This window comes from Xiphophorus maculatus, chromosome 23 (assembly GCF_002775205.1).
Source record: "Xiphophorus maculatus strain JP 163 A chromosome 23, X_maculatus-5.0-male, whole genome shotgun sequence".
In the NCBI taxonomy this organism is placed as follows: Eukaryota; Metazoa; Chordata; class Actinopteri; order Cyprinodontiformes; family Poeciliidae; genus Xiphophorus; species Xiphophorus maculatus.
In genome coordinates, this window is record NC_036465.1 from 5,282,999 (window position 1) to 5,293,126 (window position 10,128).

At 38.2% G+C, this 10,128-nt stretch overlaps 1 protein-coding gene across 1 annotated transcript in view; it reads right to left on the bottom strand.

Moving 5' to 3' along the window:
• Positions 1-8,596, bottom strand: part of cplx1 (complexin 1) — a 74,648-nt gene extending 66,052 nt beyond the window's left edge. The window contains exons 1-2 of the mRNA XM_023328511.1: positions 8,412-8,596; positions 7,618-7,735 (exon numbers count right to left, since the gene is read on the bottom strand). Of these exons, the coding sequence (XP_023184279.1) occupies positions 7,618-7,648 (31 nt within the window). The 5' untranslated portion in view covers positions 7,649-7,735; positions 8,412-8,596. The remainder of the gene's footprint in view (positions 1-7,617; positions 7,736-8,411) is intronic.
• Between the last annotated feature and the right edge of the window lie 1,532 nt (positions 8,597-10,128).

Genomic DNA, 10,128 nt, shown 5'->3' on the forward strand with positions numbered 1-10,128 from the left:
CCTGTGTGTCTGTGTCTTTGTCGGGTCCTCGTCTCATTTGACTTCTAGTCTGTCGTCTTTGTACCCAGTCCGTCGTCTCGTCCATTTGTGAAACGGTTGCTACCGATGTCGAGTCCTGGCTTCCGCTCGGCCGTGCTGCCCGTTGTTTTGGACCATGTGTACTGTGTTTTTCTGGACATTCATCATTAAAATCATTCATTTATCGCATCCTGGGTCTACAGCGTTCTGCCTCACCACCTCTACACGGCACTTTATGACACATATTTCTTGCTGAAAAGTTACTTGTAAGCTAGTTTTGTCTTATTTCAAGTGTACTAAAACATATGTACTATAAACTATACAGACATACTGTACTTGGTAATGTTTTGTGCGTTTGCAGTGTATGGTTCTCCATCTTTGCTACATTTGGTTCTTTGTTTTTTTGGTCACAGATGTAAACTCAGAAGCTTTATTTCCTGGTACTTCAGACTGCAATCATAATTGTTTGAAATGAAACATTCTAGGCTTTAAAGAATGCAAACATGTCTGCTAAGTTTGAATCCTTGCAGTACAATCCATAAAATGTAAAATGAAGCCCCAATAAACAGTTTTTTTGTTTGCATATAAATGAAGTGTGTATGTTTACATCTATCCTAACTTTATATTCATCAGACCCATATTGGATATTTTTTTACAGTAAATAGCGTTTTGTATTTCCCAGGGTGAAGTTTCTTTCCTTCAGGGATTGTTTATATGTTTGCCCAGTGGTTGTGTGTAAATGGCTCAGCTGCAGGCTGCCATATCTGCACTGTTGTGGTGCTTTTTCCCCCTCCTGTGGTTTTCAGCGGGGCGGGAGGTCTGTCGCATCCCACTGATTGTGATTCCCAGCGTGTGTCTGTGTGTTTGGGTTTGTTTATCAGTATGTCAGGAAGTTTGAAATTTGATGCCTTTGTACTGTGTGTGTGCATGTGTGTGTGTAGCCTGCCAGAAATGTGTGCTTCGCTGTATTTGTGTTTGCATCACTCAAACAACACACACACCCTAACGCTTTAACATCTAATGCCAGGTAAACTCAACTACTAAGGTCCATCCAGTCCCTCATCCTGTCACACACAGCTCTCTTTCTAACTCTCCATCCATCTCTCGTCACACACAAGCAGACACGCCATCATGGCTGCACACACAACCGCATCCTCCCCTGTGGCTGCCTGATTGAGGTTTTCTCGCCTCAACCTTTAAATTTACTGTAATAGTAGAACGAGCAAGGTAGAGAAGAAAGGGATTGAAAGCTAACCTGAAGGATAGAAAAACAAAGGGGAAGAGAGGGAGAGTGATGAAGTAAAAGAAGACAGAGTTAAGGAAGTGTGGTAAGAGGGAAGGAGGAAGAGTGACAGAGGTGGCAACCCAGGGGAGAGGAAAGGTGAGCGAAAAAACGGCAGAGAGTTTGGTGGAAAGAGTGTTAGAGAAGGAGAAACTCAAAGAAAACATCTCCCATTAAAGCGCTATTACAGCCTCTGCTGGTCCAGACTTTACAACCTCAGCATTCAGCCACTGATGATATAACACCCCGTTTTAAAGATCAATTTATCACTTTTCATCTCCTCCTACACCTCATTTTCCTCCGTCCTCTACTACAGGAAAGACAGGACTGGATGGTGGCTCACTATTTACCATCATTTTGGATGAAGTCATTTATTGTAAATCTAATGCGTGACCATTTTCTCATTCTGTGAAGCCATCAAACAAACACAGACATACTCTGCATCGATGAATAATCCTTTCTTTGTTTGCAGTCAGGGAGGCAATTCCCCTAAATGTCACTGATGAGCTATGATCAAAGTCCAGAAAGTCCTAAACCAATTTATGAAAGGCTCTACATCAGTTTTATTCTGCCCTAAAGCCATAGTTTCTCATGATAACAATCTCATTTTCTACTTTTGGGGTCACACTAGTTCACAGTTTTTTCATACAAAGCCCAAAGGTTAATGTATGTAATGTGTACATTACAAAGCAGTGTTCATTTATAAAGTGGAAGCAAAATTATGATTTTTACAAATAGTATTGTGTGAAATTGTATTAATTCCTCCTGAATCAATAATTAGTGAAGCTTCAATACAATGCTGCTGCATGTTTTTGGTGAGATGCCTCTACCAGTTCCCACATTTACAAATGTACATTAAGCTATATTTCTCTCTCCCTACTGTAAAAAAGTCATAACCACAGAATGATACTGCCACCACTTTGTTTCACTGTGGGCATTTTCAGTTTAAGGACTTTGTTTTCCACCATACAATAATGGCGTTTCTATTATAAATGTGTGCAAAACTTTGTCAATGTTGAAAAAACAATTTTGCAATAGCTGTGTTTAAAGAAGAAACAAAAGAAATCAAATGTGAATAAGTTTGTTCACACAATACGTTATTCAAAAACATGCCGCACCATCATCCTCCTGCTACTTCCTGTCACCTTCTTCTATGTGGTTTGCGCCGGTGGCAACATCCAGTTATTTATTATGTGATGAGAAAAGAACAATCCATTACAGTTTTGCAAAATAAACCAATTTTGATATGGCAGAAAAACCACCTTATCCTAGTGCCAAAACTTTTATTGAAAAGGTTTTTTCAAAATTGCCATGTTTCCATTAAGCTAATTTATTTTCAAAAGTTTAATTTGTGGAATTATATGGTCAATAGAAATGCATTTACACTTTTTCATGCAGTTTTTTGTTCACTATTTTTGTCTAGGAAATCTCCAAGGCGGTCACAGAACAAGTTAATTTTTGGTTTAAATTAAATTACGTAGTGTTGGCTTTTCGGTAAGGATACCTGGTTAAAAAAAGATAGCAAGAAAAAACTGAACACTACACTTGCGATACAGCTCATAAATCCTTGTAACAAATATACAATAGTTTGTTTCTCTCTTTCACAAGCTGTCAGCATACACTAATGTTAGTGTTTGCTTTGTGACAAAATGTGAAAACGAAAAAATGGTATTAATCATTTTGTAAGGCACTGCAAATGTTGGTTTCTGTAAGATAGGAGTGATTTGATTTGTTATGTTTTTTATATCTCCACTTTAAATGCAATCGGTTCTGATAGCAGTGTAGCTGTCAACACTGAATGGTTAAACCGTTATGTTTTAGAGCATTTTAGAGCATGTTTGTTGAGTAGCACATTTATGTTAGAGACACATAAACAGTATTTGGAGCCCCAGTAAGAGTAAGATTTCAGCTATAAATAGATTTACAACATTAGATTTTTTTCTATTTTTGCTCAGTGTTGGGTTTTTTTAACTCCTGGCTTATGAAAAGTTTTCAAGCAAACCAGAGCTTAAGAGAGAACAATAGTGGATCAGGACCGCAAAGTGTTTGAATTTGAGACAATGGACCGTTGCAAAGTTGTTCCTATGAAAACAACATTTTTAATGACTGTCTTTATTCTGACAAAAACTGGAGCAGAAATAATTGACTTACTCATAATGAAACAAGATTTGCCAGTTTGAAACAGGTGCAATGTTAAAGTGCTTGAGATGTTTATCGAGATTAGATTGTACCCAGGTCTTACTGAGGAAAAGACTCATTAAAACTGACAAGGAACTACATTAATGATGGGTCTGTGAGTTTTTAATAACGGGACAACTTTCTCCAGTAAGCACTGACAGCTGGACCAGACTGACTACTTCAATGACATCAACTGGCAGGAATTATCCCTGATAGTTACACGGCTGTCCTTTCACTGCACCTTCTCTATCAAGATGCAATCATTAAGAGCAACTTCACACAGTAGCACAATACATGTAAGAATAAGACAACAAGAATAAAGTTGCAATAATTCAAGAAAAATGTCATAATAATATGATATTAGTCATAATATTATGAAAATACAGTTGCAATATTATGACTATTTTCATATTATGACGTTTTTCTAGTAATATCATTTCATTCTCATATGACGTCATACTCTTAATTTTCTGACTTTATTATTGTAATTTTGTGATTTATAAAATTTTTGCATGGCCCTAATGCTCCATCGTAGTAAACTCTGTTCATTTGTTGTAAAGAAAAAACATCCCAGTAAAATTAGACTAACTTTATTCTCATAACACTGTGACTTTTTTCTCATAATGTTATAATTTTATTTTCATAATACTGTGACTTTTTTCTCGTAATATATTATTTTCATACAACTTTCTTCTAGTAATTTTCATTCTTCATTATTGTAATTATATTATTATTATTATTACTACTATAGTAAAGACCTATCACTTTGCTGTAGTAAAACTAAATAAATTTTTTGTAAAAAAAACAAAACAAAAACAAACTCATAGTAAAATTAGGCTCCAAGTATCTTTAAAGATATAAATCCTCAAGACAAGAAATACCGCCATGCTTTAACATAACCAGACTCATATTATAGACATAGTCCTTAACATAATAGGTATTGAATCAGTGCATTGGAAGATACATTTCACCTTGATTGCAGCACCAAATTGAAAAAGATGTGATTTTCATGGTAAATAGTCAACTTACTCTAACTAACAAAGTTTTTGACAATTTTTGCAGCATAAACAGCCCAAAAACGTCTGGACTACAAAGGTGAAGGGGTCATGGTGACAGATGAGTGCTTCTTTGATGCGTGCTGAGTCGACCTTTCTCATCATCACTGAATGAAAAACGCAGAAAAAAAATGTAGATGTCTAAATTGGAGCAGATGGAGTGTGAGTATCTCCTCGCCGTGCACAGAGAGAAAGAATTTAGATGATAGCCCACAGCTAATCCACTACACACCGAAAACTCATTACTGCTTAAGAAGGTAGCATAAAAACTTGCTCCCCAGGTTGGAAAGAATTACCATTCTGAAGGTGAAGACCTCGGCAAAAGCTGCATGATTTTCCCCACGTGTGAAATTTCTTTTGTGCACAAGTCAGCGGCTTTGACTTGTCTTTAATGATGGAAAGCTGGCTGGTGGGGGGGCACCTGCTGCTCCTGGGATACCCTCTAAGGAACCAACAAGCAGTTAAACAACATGATGCATGCCAAGCAAAGAGAGCAGCAACTTCAGCTTAGCTGAATTGAGCTTCAGCTCCTTTCACTGTAGCCGGTGACAACATTTTTTTTTTTTATCTGCGAGTCACTAACACAAACCTGTCAACAACAGCTGTGTAAAGCCTTGGAGATAAGCAAGAGAATAGCATATTATTCACTAATGCAAAACAGGAAGGCAAACCTTAACATTCAGGAGATATTTTAGTAAAAAAGGCTTTTCAAATTGTCATGTCATTATGAAAATTAGGTTGTTACATCTTTTTGAAAGCAAACAACAGGATAAAACTGCCATTTTTTTTCAATACCAGATTAATTTTACCATCTTGTTGAAAGTATGGACATTACAAGTGCATGCAGTTTCTTTCTAATCCAGTATGATACATGACCAGATTTTAAGCTCTAAAGGAAGTGAAATTTTTGTGATTTAATACATATCCGCAGAGAAGACGTCTGGGCCAGCTGTGGAGCCTCTTTGCTGTTCCAGAGCCCAGTGGGGAACTTCTTCAAATTTTCCTAATGCCCCTATGTCAAAGCCGTCTCAAACTGTGGCTTCAAAAAAACAGCTGCTTTACCCTTTCTGATTTCTCATGACAAGAAAAATTTCAAGTCATTTGAGATATTTTGGAGTAATAACTGAAAAGGGCTTCAGTTTGGAAAATGGTGGAGTTGCAGTGTCTTGCAAAAGTATTCAAGGACATTTACAATTTTTCACAAACTGTAATGAATTTCATTGGGATTTTATGTGAAGGATTAACCCATTGTAAACTTTCAAAGTTTTTCAGAATGGAAATTAAGTAATCAGTGATATTTGGTGCAACAACTTGCCTTAATCTTGTGTGCCATTTGCTTTCAGTCCAGAAAGTCTTCAGAGATTTGTTAGAAAAGATTAGTGAACAAAATGCTTCATAACGAACAACGAACACAGCAGATAATGAGAAAATTAAGGAGAGATTTATAGCAGTACCAAAAATCTTACAAACTTTGAATGTATCACAGATCATTAGTCAATCCATCATCTGTAAATAGAGAGAGCCAATGATAACTCTGGAGTTATCATTGGCTCTGGAGATGTAAAGAGATATAATAGAGATATAAAGCTCAGGTATGTGAATCTGTGGACAAGCCAACATATATAGTACCTGTGAACTCTAGAAATCTGGGTTTTATGGGAAAGTAGCAAAAAGAGAGACAATGATGAAAGAAAACCATAAAAATCAGTGAGTGCAGTTTGTTACATTATTACAAACATGTCAAAGATTGTCTTTTTGTGAGATGAAACTAAAATGGAAACTTTTGGCCTACAGAAAAGACACTGTGTGTTGCAGAAAAACAAAACTGCACATCATATCGAACACTATTCTGCTTCATGGTAGTGGCAGTATAATGCTGTGGGGCTGCTTTACTTCAACAGGGACCGGGAAGATGGACAATGGGTCTAGAGATGAAAATTAGCTACTTGGCTATATTCTCATGCATTTACATGTAAATGTTCATATCGTCCCATTTAAAAAAAAAAACTTGAACTTGAACTATTTTGCATCAATTGAGTGAAACACAGGCAATCCTGGAAGAGATGTTTTACTTTCTGAAGAAATACAACCTTGAACACAGAAAGGGCTCCAATAGGATTTACATCTAAGAGTATTTTCATTAGAATGACTCAGTCAATGTCTTCACCTAAAGCCAATTAAGACTCTTGTGGAAAGACTTGAAAATTGATCTTCTCAGACACTCTTCATTCAATTTGACTGAACTTTAGTAATTTGTCACAGAAAAAAATCGATAAAATGTTCTAAATGCGTAAAGCTGGCAGAGATATACCACAAAAAACTAACTGAAAAGTATTAAACCTGTCAGATTTATTACTTAAACCAACTTATGCATCATTTTCTGTTGTTCTGTCACACAAAAGCTCAAAACACATTGGCCTGTTTGGTATGAATAGTTGTGTTAGTAATATGCAACAAAAACAGTTTTTCTAGAGCCTTTTGCCTAAACTCGTAGTAAACAGCAAAAAGATTGGCTTTTCAGATGACAAGTGGGTTACATTTTCTCTAAACAAACAGTCACCCTGCTGAGACTCTTGCTCCTTTGTGAAAACCACTTAAAGTCCTTTCACTTTCCACTGCGTCATCCGTATATTCACACAGGACAAGCAGCTTATATTCCTTCAAAATCCATTAATCTGTTATGAGAATCTCGCGTCCGGGGACTCGCTGCAGCACAAGCAATTAGGAACTCATTCACATTCCTGAATGCTGGAATGAAATTATTGAAGATTAGATTCTGTCTCGATTAACGCCCCCATCGCCGTCTCCTCCTCCTCCTTCAGAGGGAAAGTGTTCACTCAGCATAGAGGGACGAGAGTCACTGCGGCGTCCAGTCAAGACGCACCACACAGCAGTAATGATGAGACTGTATAGAGCTGCTTCATGAAACACAGAATGGCCACAATGGTTCAGCAACCACAAAGGAGAAAGCTCAGGGGCCCTTGGGGCCAAAAATGTTTTATGCATCAAGCAGAACTGGCAAAATATTATATATATATCCAAAAACAACATATATGTATGAAATTAATGCCTTTTGGAACTTACCTCCCAACGCTTGTTTCATAACGAAATTCATAGTGATGGCTTTGGATTCCTTGCCTTCCTTATCCGATCGATGTTACATTCAATTGTTGCACAAAAGTAGAATCCTGTGTTTTCAGATCTAAAAGCAACAACAAAATAACAATTGGGCTTATTACCAGTTGATGGAAACTTTTTTTTCTTTCAAAAATACATAATTGATATTTCTGACCTCGGAGAGTGAAAAAAAAACAAAACAATTTCTAACTGGGCTTTCGTGAGCGTTCGTTCGTTGCGCAAATTGAAGGACACGAAGGTCAATTATTCAACAGCATCCTGAATCAGCTTTTATCATGGCCTAATTGTTAATCTTATTTAAAATGTAGTTGAAGCTTCGTTCGGGTTATCACTCCGAATTAGACGAGTTTTAATGAGGCTCCACAGGACGGTCCGTTGTCACGCATGTGGACTAAACCACTCCTGTGTATTTGTTAAGATCATGTGGTAAAACTTTCCATCTTCCATTGGAGGGACCCTGGACACAGCCATCCCACTCCGGGAAGAAAAGCTGCTCCTAAACCACGTTAATCAGGCAAAAATATATTTAAAAAAAATCCTACCTGGTGCATGCATTCATTCAAAAAACATCCTGCAAATTTGCTCACAGAATCAACATTGCAAGACACGCAGATGGCGTAAAAGCACACATGCACTTCCTTGTACGATCAGAGTGGTTTCAGCACCAGCGCTACCCGGATAGCTCCACATGCCAAAGCCGCCTATCAGCGCTGAAGCAGCCGCATCAAACATCGGTTTACCTCCGTCCGGCAGGTTACGGTTCACCTCAGCGAGCGGGGATCACAGAGCGGGGATCAGGCTGCAACACCAGCGAAGTTCTCCAGCAGCAGGCGGCAGCGGCGCGGGCTAATGACTGCTCGTCCCTCGCATCTCCGGCTCCAGGGGCTCGGGGAAAAAAAAAAAAAAAGAAAAAAGGACGTCCTTGGTGCTTCCTCCTGCTCTCCGATTCGTCTGCACACACACTCACAAAAACACACGTAGGAAGAGAGAGAGAGGAGAGGAGGAGGAAGAAGTGGAGTGGAGTGGAGGGGGTGGTGGTTTGCAGCCGTTTACACCGTGATGGGACCGTATCACATGCAGAGAGAAGCGTCCCACCATCGTCCTCCTGACCGACACAGAGAGATCAATTATTCAGCCCGGAGGCAGGCTGCCTGCTTCATTTCTGCAGCGAGAAGATGCAATCGGTTTATAGGCCACCTTTAAAATTCAGACTGTGGGAGAACATGTTGGCGTCTCTTGCTTTTTCAGCGCGTCTATTCGTTTCGCTCCCAGCTGGAGCTGCTAAAGAAAATTACACAATGTTCCAGTTGGGTGTCTTTAATGTTGCAATGAAGAGATCTGCTGTGTTGGTGCTGTTTTATACCATTCGGTGTTAAATTCAGATTACATCCCATGGCGCCATATGACTGGAAAAAAGGAACCTTTTCTGTGTCATGTTTACCTAGAAGAGACATTCAGGACTCCCAACCCTCTGACACAAAAAGGAACAAGGAGGACATGAATTTTAAACATTAACCACTAATAAAGAAGTCATTATTTAGACCTCATTATCCAAATATCCTTACACCTAGATAAGCCTCTGTACTTTGTACATGAGTATAGTCACAGCTAAAAACATGCATGTAACAAAATATCAGGAAAAAAAACTCAAAATAAGTCGGGTCTCTAATGTTTTCTAGAAAGGTGACCCCAGTCTTTCAACTATTTCAACCTTCTATAGGTCCTACATTAGAGCTAACCAAGTCCCAACAAGATGCTGTGGTTACATGCATTTTCTCCACTCCTATTTTTAAATGCACACTTCATCTGCAAGGACACCATTAGCATTGTTTCTTTCCAGTATGTGGCACACAACTTCAATTACTTTTCTGTAATTCACATAGAGTCAGAAGTATGTGTTATGAAATTTTATAGAACAATCACATAACTATGACTTTTAGTTCTTAAAAGAAATTTGACATTGTAATTTAAGGCCTTGGAATTGGGCCTCTGTCTCTTAAAAAAATCTAATCTTTTTAAAACTTCACCTTCAGGAAGTCATCACAACAGCGCTCCTCTATTACCCCTTTAAAAACATTTTAGCACTGAAAAGTAGATCAACAGATGTTGGCTAAATGCTGCTGGCTAGTCTAAAGGAGCTAGTTTTGGGAGGGCTGCACTGGGAGGCAGAAGCTTGGAAAGTTAGAAACTGCAGCTCTGAGGGGGCGGTCTGTCTCGAAGGTGGCACTAAGTCCAACCAGATGGTTTTCACAGATGAATGGTTGCCATGGAGATTAAATAATTTGTCAAACCTGTATGTTTTTGATGAAGGAGCATTGTAACATGACATAAAGCTAAAAAATAAAGTCAGTTTTCCACAAAACTGCCACATAATGCTTCAAATATGAGATTGTGACAAAAATGAAAGACTCACCAATTTTAAGGCAAATTTATGTTGTTGTTTTTTTAAAATTAAAT